Source organism: Genypterus blacodes, unplaced genomic scaffold, assembly GCF_046128005.1.
Source record: "Genypterus blacodes isolate CSIRO-AG114 ecotype Tasmania unplaced genomic scaffold, CSIRO-AGI_Gbla_v1 ptg000067l_1, whole genome shotgun sequence".
Classification (NCBI taxonomy): Eukaryota; Metazoa; Chordata; class Actinopteri; order Ophidiiformes; family Ophidiidae; genus Genypterus; species Genypterus blacodes.
In genome coordinates, this window is record NW_027466879.1 from 8609747 (window position 1) to 8627938 (window position 18192).

Consider the following 18192-nt stretch of genomic DNA (forward strand, 5'->3'; position numbering starts at 1 on the left):
GTCCTGGGGCAGTGCTCAGGAAAAGAGGGGAAGTACACCTGTTTTCTACGTTTGATGTGATTGTTAGACTTTAAATGTTATGTTTTGTTATTCTAATATTTATTGTCTGCTCATTCTGTGTCAGGAATAATTTTTTTTATCGATAGAAGCTTATCAACCACTTAGTTTGTTATAGAAGTGTAAATCAAAATTTAATTTAATTTAATTTAATTTTTAAACATATGAATAATGAGCTATGTTTTTGTTTTGCAGTGGTAGTTGTATCAATCCAGGCCGGTTAAAGTATGTGAGTCTTGGGTTTAGTAACTGATACATCCTGATTAAATATATTCATTTATGGTTAGTGCCCCTCTGAAGAATCATTATCATTCGTCCGGGGCCAGGCAGAAAGTTGCTGCTGGATCTCGACTAATCATTTAGTTTCTAGAAATCCTTAAAATAGACTTAAATGTACTTTAATGCATAAAATTACTCTTAAATTAATCTAGGTTCCAAAAGTGTTTAATCTAATTGCATCAAACCAAACCAATATGACATCCCAGTCTTGTGAGTATTTGTCATTTGAGTCGTTGACCAATGTTAATGAACAGTATTTTTTTTAAAGATGTTTTTCACAGCAGCAGTTTGTCTGGATTTGGTATTTATACAAACGAGACGCTAGATGGCGGGAGTTCTCCACTGCCGCGGCAGTAGTCCTTCCTGGGAGCGTGACCGTAATCATAATGGAAATGTCACTGATATTTAGAGCATCCATTAATGCCATCATTTGCCTGCGGGTAGCTTTTGCCTTAATCTGTTGTAATAAGAGTAAACATCAGTCCACAGTGTAAATCCTTGTTAACAACAAAACAGATGAAGATATGACATTGAGGTGTAGATAAAAGGGAAATATAATATATATAATACATTACATTCATAATTAGTCATGGCAGAAATTATGTGCCCCTCTATTAGAAAGCTGGGTTAATTAAACCTCTTACCATGTTACATACAAGCTGCCAATCTGTTTTAGCTGAGCTGTTGTGGTCTTACATTAATTTGGATCATTTTGAGCACTTTTGCATCACAGAAAACTTCAGGTACACATGTATATGTGTTGTATATACGTATATATATATATGTTGTTTCGGCATTGGTTAAAAAATAGCTGTTGATGTTCTACTAAAGACCAGAACGTAATTTCTGTGTGAACAAGCTGTTAGGGAGTTTCATAAGAAGATTAACTCAGGCAGCATTAAGTCTCGTGTTGGTAGCACAATAACAACCACAGCACCTTTGACCACCTTCTGGTCAAAGTTCAATTAAATATCTGAGCCGATATGTTTTAGGAAAAACGAGAAAGTAACGACTCTTACACATAATCTGCATCCATAGAATTGAAAATTGTGATTATTATTAGTAGTTTTTTTAGCATTTGTCTTTATTTATTCTATGTAACAACCACCAGTTTTAACCAGTGTTGTTAAATATAGAATAGATATGATTTTCTGTTATTTAAGAAAAATATTTCAAAGAGATTACGACAATCAAGACACATGCAGTACAACAGCAACAATAATAGCATTGAAAGAGTCTAATGATTACAGAATAATCTCTTCAAATTTTGCCTTGCAATAATGGTCTGGGTAAGGTATTTGTCTGTTTTGTTAGTTAGAAATTAGACCAGTCATGAGTGATACAGATATTACATAATTAAATTGATGAATATGGACAAAAGATAATGCCTCAACTAAATTGTGATTCTTTCCAAGATATGTATAACTAAACAAAAGGAAACCTAGTCTCCGAAAGAATAGGTAAGTCTTGTAGTTCATGCTCTAGTGTTCAAAGCTGGGCCTAATCTTCCCCACACCTGCCACGGCCATGCCAAGCTATAAATACAGCTCCAGTATATGCAGCGGGGTCATAAGAGGATCCACTTGATGTCACTGAAGAGGAGCCTGTTGGATAGTGATCCTGGCACACAAGGTGCCTTATGGCCCAAGATGAAGATTTACCTACATATCCAACACACTGAGAATGGACAAAAGCGCTGAAAGGACTTAATTCAATACATGTGCCTGGTTTGGTCCCTAAAAATGTTTTTGTTATATGGATGTGCAGCAGCTTGAAAGGATGACACTGTAGCAGTTGAACTTTTTGTTGGATAATGCATGATCATCAGATCAGATGTTTCTCTCAAGCAAGAAGCTGTTGGTGAATCTTGGAGGTAACTTTATGTCTTGTATATAGTTGATTTAACATAATTCAGCATTAGGATTTCATTTAATGGTTTCTCAATTGTCTTGATTGTGATTTAGGAGCGAAATGTAAATGTTTCTTGTGCTTTATAGTTAACTGGGCAGCACTGACGGTTTAGTTAGTAGACACAGCCGCCGCTACACACACATTGTAGTGTCAAAGCACTGTTGATTCATCACAGCACACGTCTATGTTTGATTCCAGAGAGCTGTGAGTGCCAATCCTTGTTACTCATACTTCAGTTAGTGCCAATGCAGGCATTGGGTGTCTCCCTCTTAAATTCTTCAGCTTGTGTGAATCACAATCACCATCTGAGTTAGCAAGTGGGTTCTTCAGCAGTTAGTAGGTGCTTTGTGTTTATGTTGGGTCAAATAGGTTGAATGATCTTATCTTGAGAGGGGATTGTTGGAGATAAAGCCTCATGGTATTAACACCATTCATTCGTGGTAAAATGGACAGTTATATATATCCTGACTGACCTCTGAAGTTCTTAATGTTCCTGCCCTAAACCTTGAACTTGTGCTGTGAACCAGGCTAATTTTGTTGTAGGAACAGGAATACTCTTTCACATTAATTCAAGTCAGGATTCTCCTCACTGAGGCATGTCAATGATTTCTAAGACCTTGTCTCTCTCGTCTCTTTCCACAGTCTCACAATTTCGGATGGATTTACCCTTAAATCACTTCTGCTGGCATAGGCTGCCAGAGCTGAAAGCGATTGCCACACCATAACATGCAGTACCATAACTGGAACTATGAAGGTCAACACTTTGGACAAACTGTTTACAGCACAAGTCTTGCAACCTGACATGGTTTTCCGCTTTTTTGAAGAATTAATGGAGCAATAATGTTTTAACCCCATTTGTTTTTTTATCCGCACTTGCAAGGCATTTGCTCTTTACCTGCATCTGCAGTTCAACATGGATACAGAGAACCCATGAACGTCTCTTTAAGATTAAAAAGACAATCTGCAACAGTGTGCGGATTAATGTTTCTATGTAGTGTGTGAGTACAGTGCAGCCTTGGATCCAGCGTGGCACCACAGTCCGCCCGGGCAACAAGCCTTCGGGCTGGAGACTCTCCAAACCAGCAACTATGCCCTGGTGTTACTGATTCAGCTGTTCCTGCTCTCCTTTGACCTGTTTGTGAACTCCTTCAGTGAGCTGCTGAGGACTGAACCTGCTGTCCAGCTAATTCTTTTCATGTAAGCAAGATTTCCTCCCGACTACTTGGTACTGATGCTATTTCAGGAGCCAGGTGTTATATTTGACCCAAGTTTGTAAATGAAATCGGTTTCTCTTCTGTTATCCTCACTCCTCTTCTGTTCTGTCCTCTCCTCTCCTCTCCTCTCCTCTGCTCTTCTCTTCTCTTCTCTTCTCTTCTCTTCTCATCTCTTCTCTTCTCTTCTCTTCTCTTCTCTAGTATCCAGGACATTGCCATCCTCTTTAATCTCATCATCATTCTGTTGATGCTGTTCAACACCTACGTGTTCAGAATTGGCCTGGTGGCCATATTGTTAGAGAGATTTAGAGCTCTGCTAATACTCTCTGCTCTCTATTTGACCTTCAGTATCATACTCCATTCTTGGCTTATGGTGAGTACTCGCACAACTCATATGAAAAAATATACCAAAATCTCAAAGTGATGTCACAAAGCCTTTCAGCATAGGCAGGCATCAAAGCTAAAATTGTAATGGATGAATGTGTTGGGACATTTCTTTAATTGATTATAATAATTACAAGTGTTTCTTCAAAGATGGACCTCAATGAAGGTACAAAACCTACTAACAAAAACAAACAAACAATTTTTGAAGACCATTGAACACAACATCTTATGCATCTGTGGCTTTTACCATTAAAATGCCATCAAATTGTCTTGTCCTGTTGATTTTTTTGTGTTGATGAGTTATTTTGCATGTTGTAAAACTATATACATACTAAAAGTGTAAATTACAGTATTTGGCATAATTCCTGATCTTCTGACGGTTAATGAAAATGAACACAAGTGACCTTTAAATGTTTCCTTTATGATCTCCATAGAATCTACGCTGGATGAATTCTAACAGATTTATTTGGACAGACGGACTTCAGGTGCTCTTTGTCTTCCAACGAACTGGTAAGATCACATGATAGAATTAATTTCATCTCAGCTAAATGTTTTCATCATATTGCACAGTGCACTTCAGATCACACTGTGTCCTCTAAAACGAAGGAAAAAACGAAGAAACCTCGGAAGAGGCAATTCCAAGATAGATTCCCAAACCACAAACTGCCGGGTGTGTACTAGGAATTTTTAGTGGGATTATACAAAAGTACAATAAAACATACAAAGCAGTAAACACAAACAGTCATGGATAAGGAAAAACATCTAAGACAGAGACAAGGGAGAGACAGAGAGTGAGAAAAAGAGAGAGAGAATGATACAAGCACAATGCAATACAATGTAATCCTATTAGTGAGAGTGTCTCTCCTGGAGCATGTAAGCAGATGGCAGAAGGATCCACAGAGCCCTGCAACTTGACACACTCTGTGTCACTCTGGGCGAGACACCGTCTAGCGTTGAGACAGTTGAGGAGCCACGGAGCTGGAAAACAAATGATAGGAAAAGTCTGACTCTGGTAATATTTTGGAAATGGAAATTTGCAACCCTTATACCCTCATATTGTTAATATGGCTGCTGAATGTTGGGTCCTCGTCAAATGTTACGCACAGGTTCTTAACCGTGGTGGAGCATCAGATGGGACTGTTGGCAGGACTCCAGGTTGGAGCTCCAAGAGTGATAATTCGAATTTATGGAAACATACAATTGAGTTTCATCCACATAAGAATGAAAATCTATGGCAAACCTACAATTTATATTGCGGAGTATATAAAAATTGAAAAGAGTATTGGGCCCAATACACAACCCTGTGGGATGCCAAACTTTACAGGGTAGCGATGTCAATTGGTATTGTTTACTGACTCACCTACTATTCATCAAATAAACTGTTGGAATAACTCATTGGGAAATTATGAACGTCTTGCGTCTTGAGAAGAACCATTTTCCATCATGAATCTTGGCCAGGTTTTTGCTCATATATCTGTTTGCAGCTGGCCAAGAATCACTTGATTAGTTTGGTAAATGTTTTACCTGCTTCTACAACAACTTATTTTACTATGGTATGGAAATAATTTTGAGAATTACAATGCACCATTTATCTAATTGGAAAATTGAAAGAATGGAATCCTTCTTTCTGGTTCTCAGTGTAAGTTAAAACTAAAGGTGTTTTCCCATTCACAGCATCTGTTTTGTACTACTACTTCTACAAGCGGACGTCAGAGTATCTAGGTGACCCTCGCCTGTATGAGGATTCACCATGGCTGAGAGAAGTCTTTGCTCAGGTCAGACAGTGAGCTCACCACAGAAGGTAGAACAAGTGAGGACAATGAGATAATGGAATTTTGCCACAACTGTGTGTATACTATAGTGTAGTGTTTCAAAATGCATCCAGCGTGTTAATATTGGTCTCTTCATATTTCTCAGTAAATTCAATTCACATGTATGCAACAGAAATTTTAGCATGTAGTATTTCAATCAGAATTCATCTTTAATTGCTACTGCATTTCAAAGACATACATAATTAAAAATGAATCAAATGTTTCTGAAAATTCTTGATGATTATGGAACTACACGTAGGCCAAAATGTTATATAATGCAACACATGCACCATAAATCTTTGCTACTGTAGCCAAATTATATTCCACATAAAATTCCTTTCCATGTGAGGGAGGTTTGTGCCAAAATATATTGAGGCACTTTAGAATGGTGTGAACATCCTGAGCTTGTTTTTGCTGCTTTGGCGATTACAATGAGAGGACATGACCACATGTTCTTGTTTGTATTACATAATACTGTAATACTTGATTGTTAATAATGTGCTGGATTTTTTTAAAAACAAAACATAGATGATTCATGTTGCTTTGAGTTTTGTTTATCCTGTTTGCACTGACCAGTGTTTATCTTTGTCATTACTTGACTACTTATTGGCCATCAGATTCTGATCTGTGCTTCATACTGAGGCAGAACTGCCTGAAAATTGCCTGCCATGGAGCATTATTGAAATATGTACTGTATATACTGGAAATCAGCTACAGATACTTCCTCCTTGCCTCCTGTTTGAGACTGCATTTTCTTGTACACAGGGGCTTTCGCTGACAATCGTCAAGATTACATCAACAACACCAGGCACTCTCAGCTTTACGTCAGTAAATACAAAAGAGTATTTTGCATAGTTCAAGATCAAGAATCTCAGGCAGAGAAATAAAATGCAAATAAGTGAACGCTTAATCTCAAAGTTACAACTCAGGAGTCCATGTAAATCTGCACCAAAATGGTAGATCAGCCCCACTTTGATTTATCTTCAAACCAGGATGCCATCAATGGATGATATAGGCTTCTTGATATATAGTAAACTAAATCATGCCCAGTCAAGTGGAGCAGAGTTGCAGCCATACTGTAAATGGCATCATAATGGGATTTTTGAAATTTCTTTGTATTTGTGTGACATAAGTTTATATTTCTGTTTTTGTACAATAAAATCAACCAGTGGGGTATCTTGAACACATGATGAGGAACTGCTTGTGTTGTTTCCTTGTTCCGTAACAGAAGGTTTCAGTTTCTGGAAATTGACAACAATGGACAACAGTGGCTTTATAGTTCCTGATCTTAGCCACTGATAGTACCACAACCACCCAGTACATTTCCAGCTCAAAAATGGATGAACCGATCACCAGCTCCCGGCTGGGCCCTGCAGCTTTTTGATTTCACGGAGGAGTGACTCCTGCAAATTCAGCTGTAGAAACAAGAAGAAAAAACAAAATATTTTAGCTGACAACATCAGACACAAGCATTCAAAACAGGAGAGAAACACTAGAAACCTTCTGTAAACACTATTCTCTTAGGTTTAAAACAACTCGGTGCCTACATGTGAAAATAATCTAAGCAAACAACTTTGTTAGGACTGAAGCAGAAGAGCTTTGTATTTGCTGGAGGTTTCTAATTATTTAGAAGAAACGTTCCATTTTGTGGGTCACAGTGTCCCTATCCGTCTTTAAAGTCACCCTGATAAAAACCAGTCCAGCTCACCCTTGTTGCATATCTATATGTCTGCTCTGCTTCTGCTTGTCTGCCGCACTGAAAAGAAGAAAGGAAGAAATCACAAAAAACATGGACATCACAATGTGGGTTCAGGCCGCTGGGCTTGTGTTTTGGATGAAGGCCAATGTACCTGCATCATCATCATCATCACTCACCTTGAGGCAGATGAGAGACAGGTAACCCCACACCTCTGCATTCATTTTGTTCAGATGGTTCGCCTCTGTCAGGGCATCCTCAGCTTCACCAAACTCCTCCAGCTACACACACACACACACACACACACACACACACACACACACACACACACACACACACACGCAATTAATTTAAGTAAGACAGTTACAGGCTGTCTGTGTTAAAACATCCTCTGAACAGTGCGAAAATGTGTTTTAAATCTGTGGTAGAAGAAGAAGAATAAAATGGAAAGTAACCAAACAAAAATCACTGAGTATGTTCACTACCTGATCGACTATGGGCACCAAAAAGAACAAGAACTTAGCAGTGGCCCACAAAAGCCTGCTGTGCTGTCTGATTGGTCTGTGAGTGGGATGCAGGTTTAGAATTACCCGGTAACAGGCGATACCCAGGCCCAGCCAAGTCCCACACGTTGGCCAGTGCTGGCATGCCCGCAGGTAAACAGCTTTGGCTTGCTCAAACTGAAAGTTTATAACAAGAAAGAGAAAATGAGAACTACAAATCTTCACACAATGTCAAACATTAAGTAGCGTATTATGACTATTATGACTGAATCAGCACTTTGAATGGATTAAAACATTCCAAACAATATCAGCAAGGCTGTAAATGAGCTCCTCCTTGTAGTATTAGTCTGCTTTTATTTCTAACTTCAAGTCTATCTATCCTATCTATTCATCAGCTACAGCTAAGTGTAGTCTCAGTCTGACTCACTGAATGAGTTCATCTGTGACTGCTGGTGAGTCTGAAGGGGAACATGGACTTGTAACAAGTCAACTCTGTGTCATCAGATAGATACTGAGTAATCAGTGTGATGCTGTCTGCTCATCAGACAGCTGTGAAGCTGACCTTGTTAGCCTGGAGGTAGATGGAACCCATGCGGAGATGGATAAGATGAGTGTCTGATGGTTGCTGCTGGAAGTCCCAGCACCTCTCGTAGCTCTGCTGGGCTTGCCTTAACTCCCCATTCAGGTAGTGAAGGTGACCGTTCAGAGCCCACACGTCTGCATCCTGCTCAGTGCAGACAGCAGACCTCAGGTCAGCAAGGACTCTGTAGTCAGTTCACTTTCCGTAAGCTCACAAATCAAAATGCCAACCACCAAAGTGAAATGTAAAGCAGACCCTGTGTACTGCTGTTTCAAATTGTGCCACGAGCAGCCAGGCTCCACATTTATTCTGTGCTCACCCTCGCTTGTGGTAAACCCAGCAGTCACAGTGTGAGTACCTGGAAGCTGTGAAACATCGCCTCCTCAAGAGTGGCAGCAGCACTGCAGTAGTCAGCTCTCAGCAGCTGCAAGTGGGCCTGACGGACGAGAAAGGAGCCACTGCGACCACCATCTGAACACAGCAGCTCGTGGGACAGAGCACACTCTGCCATCTGATGCAAAACACAGATTTGCACATTTGAATTTGTAGTTAAATCTAGGATGGCGCAGCAGTTGTGTGCATTTTTACCTGCAAGGCGTAATGCTGCAGCAGAAACTGCACAGTCTCTCTGTAGATGAGCGAGGAGATCTTATCTGAATCTGATCTGAATTTTCGTGCTGGAGGCGTTCTATGTGTGTCTGAGACCTCATCTGCACTCTGTGGATCTGGGAGAACAGACACAACAGATGAAATGGTAACAAAACAATTAATTGACACCCTGTCAAGGACACTGAATTAATACTTAGACAGGAGGAATCTTACACAGTTCTTGCCAAGGGAAGACATGTGACCCATGTTTAACTTAACTAAGTTCTGGCTGCAGATGAGATTACCTCATCTGATTGTCAAGTAACATGTTTTTATCTTTGCATTTAGCATGTTTTGTCCCAATTTCTTTCACAAATGTCAGTAGAGTGACTACAGTCAGTACAGTAGACAGCAATGGTGGCATGTCTGGCTCCGGATCAGAAGGTTGTGTTCTTGTTCTTATGCATGTTTCCCTCCTGTGTCTTGCCTTTTTCCTTCTCGTCTTTCTCCTTCTCCTTGTCTGTCTGTGCCTTCCTTTCTCTCTGCCTCACCCTGCCCTCTTTCTTCAGCTGCCTGCTGGCCTCCAGAAAAGCCTTTGTAACTTTGAAAGGGTCGTTCTGACTCCCATGGAATAAACCTTGACAATAGACAAACACATTGTGACAAGTGTTAGTTAGCTCTCATCAGCAGTAGGTCCGTGTTAGCATCAAGCTATCAGGTTAAATCGCATTCAGTGGGAGTGAAAACATCTTAGTCACCCAAGAGCATCCAGGCCACCACACCAGTTGGCTTGATACTGGTGGCTCGCTCCAGGAAGGTTTGGGCTTCCTCATAACGCTTGAACATGGCTGCCAGGATCCCACACATCAATAGGCTGGGAAATGAGCACATACAGTCATAGGTACATTGAGTTGCTTTACATAGTTAGGTTTTCAGTAAATATTTTTACGGTTTTACTGTGATTGGAGTACTTCTGACCTGTGTTGGTGTGTCTGCTGGATGGATACTGCATGGTGGAAACATTCCTCTGCTTTCAGGTAATCTCCAGTCTGCATGCAAAGACTTCCCCACTGATACCAGTGGGAGGGCTCAGCAGGCTCCTGCACCACCAACTCCAGAAACCCATACATCACATACTTAACTTCATTGATTATAATCCTTCACCAAAATGGAAAGACAAATACAATTTTACAATTTACTCGTTGCAGAAAGGATTCTTTAAATGATATCTTGTCTTTTAATAATAATAACTAATATATGGAAAACCAACTTAGCCCGCTGGCCACATGCAGCCCGTTGTGCTTTTTAATGCGTCAAATATTGGTACAAATGTGGATTGATTGCCGAATTTAACAGGAAAAGATACCGGCCTGCTTAAACAGATCCAGGATAAGGTGAAAAAAGGAAAGGATGAGCTTGATGTAATTTTCCTACTTTGCATAATCCAGTGGTTCCAAAAAATGTTCTGCAGGGAGACGCAGGTATCGTGTCTCGGTGTGTGTGTGTGCATGTGTGTCGAACGAGCGAGAGAGTCCGGTGGTACAAAGATCATTGGCGGGAGCAATTTTACGGTTATGGGTTACGTATGAAGATATGAATGTACAGTGTACCAGAGACGGGTGCAAATAAAGCTGCCACTGTGGAGTGACGGAGCAACACCTTCGGCCCCTGAGGAAACATCTCCACTGTGCTCCTCGGCCACAATCTGGGAGCCCAACAGGAAAATGATAACGTAACGCTAAACTAGTGTGTGAAGCAGCACAGATCAACAACAACAACCAGGCCAACGAGTCTCAGTAAAAACAGAGAGACAAACCTGATAATAGAGGATACAAACACATGGAGCAATAATGTTATCTGGACGGTCATTCTCCTGCTGAGATACATAGTATATAGTATTGCCTCATTCATTTGCCTTGTCTCACCCCCCACTTTGGGAACCACTGTTATTATACATGAGGAAGCCCTGTGCAAGCCGGTATTGCAGCTTGATCATGTAGTGAAGTCGTAAAGTTTGTCAACTGCATACGAGCGAGGGGACTTCAGCATCATCAGCACCTTCAGAAAACTGATGCTGATCACCAGGGCCTGCTTCACCATTCAAATGTCCGCTGGTTAAATTAAGTCTATAAGTGTAAGAGCTCAGAGGGTAGATTAGCTCATTTTTGGAGTCAATCAGGAAGGCGGATGATTTTTCTTAAGCTGAGCAATTAAAGATGGGCTTTGTGATTTTGAAGAAGTGAGCATTTGGGCAATGTATTCAATAGCTTTTACAGGTAATTTATGTGAGCTCTTACTGGCCCGGCCCGTCTGTTAAATTACAGATCATTGTGGCCCCTGAGCCAAAAAGTTTGCCCACCCCTGGTCTAGGTTGTCGTAGAGATAAATAGACAACTAATGAAACTAGTGAAACTAGTGAAACTAAACTGAAAAAGAAAAAAAAATGAAATTGGACTTGACATGACATGACATGAACAGTGAACATCCTGCCATCAAACATTTCAAAATGTACTTTGATCAAATTATACCTCCTGGCAGTACTGAGCAGCCTGTTGATAATGTCCAATGAGCTGAGCCTCACGGGCAAAAAGGCTGAGCTGAGAAGAACTCAACTGAATACGAATTTGAGATTCCTGGAGGTCATCTGAGAGAATCTGGGGTGGAGAGGAAATCAGTCAAAATAAATGTTTAAATTTGTGCATGAGTGTGCACGTGCATGCATGAGAGCATACAGTATGTGCATGTGTCACCTTGTTGAGAGCTATGTGCATTTCCTCCACTAGGTAGATGTAGAACTCGCTGATGAAAGTTTGCAGCTCCTGAGGGTCAGTTAACGGTGTGGTTCTCTGAATCTTGTTGCGCACGATTCTCACCACAGAATACTACACACACACGCACACACATCATGACAGTAATGTAGCCCCACATATGCAGAATCCCTCAAAATCTGATTTTGACATGCAGATATGAAACTATGAGAGAAGGACAAGATCAATGCTAATCAAAGTTTTAATACACTGTGAGTTATCCAACTCACTAAATGTATCTTGCCTGGTTACAAAGTCAGAATTAGGAAATGTGGAATCATCCTGACCTTCATCCGCTCCTTGAAGGCAAAGTATCTTCCAGAGATATTGAGTGCTCCATTCAGCTCAGCTTTCATTTCCTCTGGGCTGCAGGACTGAAATGGATCAGCTCCTGTTGCATATAGTTCCACAAACTGCTCCAATACCTGCTCCACCACACTGGCTACCTGGTTATGGAAGCCCAGTACTGCCTGCTGGAAGAACATTCCAGTAAAGAGAGGTAATCTGCTAAACTTTCTCCACTGGTGTCAGTCAAAAATGTTTATGTGTGTGAGTGTGTCTGCATGTGTGTGAGATTTACTCTCTCTGCTTTGTCTGCTCTGCTGGGATGTTGAGGAAGTTGAGTTCTGGGAGGGACCAATTCCTTCACCCTGCAGGAAATGGAGACTCCCAGTTCAGAAAGCGAATATCAAAGAAAACAGACTGGGATGCAAAACAAGTTCATCTTTTGAGTGAAGCATTGATCTGTCACTGTTAATAGTGGATGCAAAAATTTACTAATAGTTCATGACTGTTATCCAAAAGTTCCTGATCAAGCTAAGATGTCCACATAGCAGAGATTTGTTAAACACATTACCTTGTGGCCAGCTCCTCTTGAGATCTCTTGTATACTAGCGGTTTCTCCAAAGCGACCTCGATGATAATGTAGGTTCCGGCCTCCTCATACATCTGTCATGAAGAGAGTGAGGTGTTTGTATGCTACACAATTGCACAGTAGTTCAACATAGATATCATGTGGGTGATGAAGGAATCACAGTTGATTTTCTCAGATTTAACAGCGGCTCCATGATGTCACACTGATGTTGTTGTTGACTGCACTGACAGGGCATGGAGAGGTGCAGTGAGGACAACTTACTTTTTCGTCCATGTCAGCATGTAGCTCAGTATCACTCTCGATGTCTGCCGTCCTGGTCTGGCTGCTGGGCTGTTGGCACAATGGAACTGTTTATATCAAAGTCTAAGCTTCACACAAAATCAGTGTCAAGAAATGATGACTTCTGTATAATAATTCTATCAAAAGTGTATGTGACCTTGTCCAGGGGCTGGCTCTCGGAGAAGGGCTGAACTGTGTATGCTCCCCGAATACGACTGACACCAGGATAGAGCAGAGGCCCCAAGTCCACGAATGCCATACAATGGTTCTCCTTGGTTGGCTAGACACATGAGCGCATGCAAACGCACACCCACACATTGTTATACAGTAAATTGTATTGTTTTTCAAGACTTTTTCAAGAATCAAGACAAGACCATGACTGATCAAATTCAGAAATTTAGAAGAACAGAGTTAACACTGCAATAATTCTGAATCTATCCTTCAATATCATTCTTACCGGCTTGTTGGTCTTTGATGTTTTTGCTTGTGGAGTTGATAACCTCGTGATCTCCACTGGCCACAGTCTGCACTCAGTGATCCTCTGACGCAGCCTGAAAACACAATTCAAAGTTAACATTCATTTTTATTTAATATAGTTATGGATATCTTACTGTATGAAGGTCTGAGTGTGACCTGCAGAAAATTCCTTGATATTTTTTATATCTTTTTACATGGTATTTCAGACATTGTGGGGAGCTTGATAGATAATTAGAAGGAAGATGGCATTGTTGTGTGAAACTGACCTGGTTGCTCCTTCTGCATCCAGGACGCAGGATTTTGCTGTGTTCCAGTTTACCCTCTCCTTCATTGCCTCCTCCTCATTCTGAATCTCCGGGTCCTACAGAACCAGTCATATCATCAGATGTGATTTCGACTTACAACAACTACTACAAATACAAATACACACACATCAGTCAGAAAAAAGTTGAAACAAATATGACTTTGTGAACGCTTTAGAACCGTTTTCCTGCAGGGCCCCCCTTTTATAGATCCAAATTTTTTTGCGGGGAAGAGATGTCAGATCACCAATCCCTTTCTAATGATATGGATTGCGGGCTTCTTGTGAATTCCAGAGTCTGTTACCTTGAAGCTGGTCCACTCGCTGTCCTCCGGCTCTGCATGGAGGTAGGTTCCAGGCACCAGCAGGGCAAACTGTGGCCTCTGTTGACCCTCAGCCTCCTTCTGCTCCCCTGCCTTCAGCTTACCATCAGGGAACAGCAACACCTGATCTTTCTAGGAGGGAGAGGAAGAGAATTGGTCGATCCATCCATTTTACACATATTGTTATCTCGCTCAGGGTGATGTCGTGCATCCCTATGTTTCCAGAAGGTAATACTGTCTGCCAGAGAGGATTATTGTCCAGAATAAAAAGTAAATAGCAGCAATCACCAGAAATGTTGACAATGAAAACTGCATAAAGATATGAGATACACTATAACCTCTGTCTGGAAACTCATATCAGAGACACTCTGCTCTGAATACTCTTTTTGTTTGCAAATCAGTTTTCTTTGCAACACCACCTCAAGTACCAGCTAGGCTAATGTAATTGCTCCTTCAGTCTGCCACAAAAGTAGCACCTAGATGTGTGTAAACAAAACTCTAACCTCAGCAGTGATCGGGACTTGCAGGGCAGCACTGTAAGTGTGGGGAGACGTCCCTATCCAGGCTTCAGGGACTGAGTAGACCGTCTCCACTTTTACCTTCAGCAGGTTGGAGGCTGACAAAACAGTCTCAGACAAAGGTACATCTGCCACACTGGTGGACACATCCGAGGTTTGTGAAAACTATTGGGGTGAAAGGGCAACTTGTTCACATTTAATTTTTAAACAGTAAATGTTAGCGTATATTCTTTCTAAATGTTTTATACAGTTAAAGACAGTAGAATGTGCGATCGTTTCCTACCTGAGGTTCTGAATGCCTTTCCATGTGGCCAGAAAATAAACTCTGGAAGGGAAAGTATTGAATCAGTTTCAATGTGATCGGCTATCTCCTGAAATAAAAACTAAAACAGAAACAATGTTTTTGTTTAAACAGGGCAATAAATGAGGTTTTGTGTGCGTATGTGTGCATATGTGTCTGTTTGTGTGTGTGTGTGTGTGTGTGTGTGTGAGCGCTTAGATGTGGATTTGTTTTGGGGAAAAAAGTTTATTTTTTATGTCTAATGACTTCTACTGTAGATAGTAAAGCCTAAGCTTCACAGATAACCGTGAAGTGGCACCCATATTAGCCAATATGACGTTCACAGACGACACAACGCAGTGCGTCAGCTCCTGATAAACAACCATCTTTTCTGCATCTTTATAAAATGTTCTATACTGTGGCCATTCATTTTGTGCAAAAAAATGATAAATTCCCATTGCAGATAAGGTAAATTCTGTTGAAATGCCAGACCAGTGACTGAAAACCTGAACACGGAACAGTTCCTTTTTATTTTATCATTTTATTTTACATCCCAGGCGGGCCAGGACGGGATGTATGGATGCAGGGTTGTGTGACTGCGGGGTTGGGTTTGGTCTCTGGGTGGGATGTCCTCTCTTTGTTTTTTTCGTTTCTCTCTTCTCTCCTTCTCTTTACCACAGCCTATGATGCGATTGGTAGTAGCCTACATTGCTGTTTGACATCATCCTGTAAAAACTGTATTTACCCTATGAGATCATCGCATCAACAGCACTGATGCCATCCTGGATTCTTTCGTTTCATTCTCCACTGTACTGTAACTGTTGCACAGTTAAAAAAGTTTTATCTTATCTTGTCTTTTTTCACTTGAGAAAATCAAATACGCTATGAAGGGACACACTGATAACTTTGATTACAAATGGTAACCATTCCTTTCCTACTTTACAGATCTACAGGCTATGCCAGACTCATGGCTGGAAACTTCAACATCAAGTGGTTTCTTTATGGCAGACTGCTGGAGTGGGTGGTGGGGTGGGTCGTTGGGTGGCTTTCTTCTCTTTTTGTTCTTTTTAGTTTCTCCCCCCCGTGTCTCCCCCTTTTTTTCTCTCCCCACAGGCCATGATGCATTACGAAGCTGCATGCACTGTTGTATGATGTCATCCTCTACGAACTGTGCTTAAGAGATCATCGAACTAGCACTGTGTCATCTAATAATCTGCGACTACATCAATGTGTCATTTCAACATAACCTGTGGCTAGCTGCTGTCATCACATTGTCTTAATTGACATGACCATTACACACCCTGGCTCTCTAACAGAACCATGACAACGTGGCTTCACCAATATTGCTCTGGTACAGAACACAATTATTCATCACCAAAAACGCCAGTATCCTACACCTATACCACCCTCATAGGTCCCAATCAATTTTTTTCTCTCTCTTTCTTTCTTGTATCTCCACCCCCTCTGCATTAAATTAAAACAATCTCAAAACTTTATGCTCATTGTCATGTCAAATGCTTTCTACAATATATTCAAAACATAAATTGAAAAGCTGCAATATCAAAATGGACGAATCATACTGTATATCAAACAACATTTTTCAATGAATTATTAATATAATATTAATTATTTAATATCATTAAAATTGTTTATTTTCTACAAAAGTTCAGATACATCGCCCGTAGAATCCATTTTGGATCAATTCTGGATCAATTCGTGACCCTGAGAAATAAAAAAAGGATGTTTTTTCATGGTGCACAAGCTGCAATGAAATAAAATTAAAAGCACAGGATGGAAAAAGATAGGTTTGGCTCCATTTGGCATTCTCAGTTCCCACTGCAGGGGCTCACAGGAGCTGTTCGGGAAAAGAATCAATGCAACAGGTCCAGGCATACAACAAGAGAGAGCACATAATAAATAGCGAGAGAATATCACCAGCAAAAGACACACCCCTTTTTATGGAGGTTGTCAACTGTGTTTCTAAGGAAAACATTGAAGTGGTAATTCAATGTATTAGCACTTGGTAGGCTACAGGCACAGTACAGTTCTCTAACCTTACTCAACAGACCTTGGCCTCCAGGCCTGCTTATAAGATTGGTTCGTGCCCATGGTTCATTGACATTATCAAAGAGCAACAAGCAGCACTCAGAGTAGCTGAGAGGAAGTGGCATATATCCAGAGAATCCACTAATCTCTGTGAGCATCAGTCCCTCCTATCATATTTCACCTCTGGGATAGAAACTGCTAATATCACATACTACCAGGAGAATGTCAGCAGCACCACTTCCACTCTCCACTATGCTCACTTGCAGACACCTTGGCCTCCTTCCCTGACAAAGTATGACAAAGTATCTGCCATCAGTAAACAGTTCTCTGAGCCTAACCAACTCAGTTCTTCGCCAAGCCAACAGGACCTTTGTCATGTCAGTCTACCCTCTGAGTCACATCTGACCTGTAAACTGGACCCCAGCATGCTCAGGTCACCCCTTTGCTCAAAACACCTGTACACGAGAATAACAGGCTTGTCTCACTCCTTTCCTCTCTGTCAAATACTAGTGTGCGGTCTTTAATCGAGTCTCAAACTTTCTGTCTGAGAACAACCTACATGATCCTAACCAGTCTTGCGTCAAGCAATGTCAGTCCAGTGAAACTGCCCTCTTGTCTATGGTGGAAACACTATGATCAGCAAAAAGCTGCTGGCTAATCCTCAGTTCTCTTGCTGCTTGATCTATCAGCTGCCTTTGACAAAATCAACCATAAAATCCTCCTTTCCACACTCTCTTGACCTCTCAGGATAGGCTCTTGGCTTAGCTGTCTTTTAGGGTGTCATGAAGGGCGAAATGTCAAAATGGCACTGCTTGTCCAGAGGGGCACCTCAAGGTTCAGTGTTTGGACCATTTATATTTTCCAAACTCTTTTGACAGTCATCTACTCACATTGCTTCTCTAACCATTCCTATGCTGATGACACGCAACTCTTCATGTCCTTACTGTACAGTCTCAGCACAGATATCAGCATGCATCACAAATATTTCAGCCTGGATAGTCACATCAGGCATCTTCAGCACAACCTATCAAAGACTGATTTCCTTGTCTTCCCAACCAATTCTTGTGTACAACCTTCAGTCAGCATCAGCTTGACGCCTTTCAAGTTCATCCCATACTTCCCCTCATCACATCCTTAGTGTGCCAGAGATTGATTTATGAACATGATTCATAACCAACTAACCTTCAAGCAACATGTTGCCTCAGTCTCTTGGAACATCAGGAAAATCAGACCCTACCGGTCTGAATATGCAACATATACTGCA

The 18192-nt window shown here is 41.0% G+C and overlaps 2 protein-coding genes across 2 annotated transcripts; one reads left to right on the forward strand and one right to left on the reverse strand.

Annotated features, from left to right (window-relative positions):
- Positions 1-3708: 3708 nt before the first annotated feature.
- Positions 3709-5632, forward strand: LOC143005000 (transmembrane protein 138-like). The gene is made up of 3 exons (XM_076156226.1): positions 3709-3834; positions 4280-4355; positions 5520-5632. The coding sequence occupies exons 1-3, from the start codon at positions 3709-3711 to the stop codon at positions 5630-5632; spliced, it is 315 nt and encodes a 104-aa protein (XP_076012341.1).
- Positions 5633-5897: 265 nt separating this feature from the next.
- LOC143004818 (cilia- and flagella-associated protein 70-like) lies at positions 5898-14909 on the reverse strand. Its single transcript, XM_076155972.1, has 22 exons — positions 14886-14909; positions 14588-14767; positions 14067-14216; positions 13727-13821; positions 13441-13534; positions 13141-13263; positions 12966-13034; positions 12687-12778; positions 12420-12480; positions 12118-12300; positions 11774-11905; positions 11552-11677; positions 10002-10135; positions 9782-9897; positions 9511-9660; positions 9024-9160; positions 8794-8946; positions 8418-8579; positions 7943-8032; positions 7532-7633; positions 7365-7412; positions 5898-7071 (listed from the first exon to the last, which is right to left on the reverse strand). Exons 1-22 carry the CDS (start codon positions 14907-14909, stop codon positions 7006-7008), a joined length of 2487 nt encoding a protein of 828 aa, XP_076012087.1. The 3' UTR covers positions 5898-7005.
- Between the last annotated feature and the right edge of the window lie 3283 nt (positions 14910-18192).

Excerpts from the sequence above, each read along its gene's own strand:
- LOC143005000 (XM_076156226.1), top strand. The coding sequence starts at position 3,709 with ATGCTGTTCAACACCTACGTGTTCAGAATTGGCCTGGTGGCCATATTG. Across the intron at positions 3,835-4,279 it reads TACTCCATTCTTGGCTTATG|AATCTACGCTGGATGAATTC; the intron begins GTGAGTACTCGC and ends TGATCTCCATAG. Across the intron at positions 4,356-5,519 it reads CTTTGTCTTCCAACGAACTG|CATCTGTTTTGTACTACTAC; the intron begins GTAAGATCACAT and ends TCCCATTCACAG.
- LOC143004818 (XM_076155972.1), bottom strand. The coding sequence starts at position 14,909 with ATGGAAAGGCATTCAGAACCTCAG. Across the intron at positions 13,264-13,440 it reads CATCAAAGACCAACAAGCCG|CCAACCAAGGAGAACCATTG; the intron begins GTAAGAATGATA and ends TCATGTGTCTAG. Across the intron at positions 7,072-7,364 it reads CATATAGATATGCAACAAGG|CTGAATTTGCAGGAGTCACT; the intron begins GTGAGCTGGACT and ends TTGTTTCTACAG.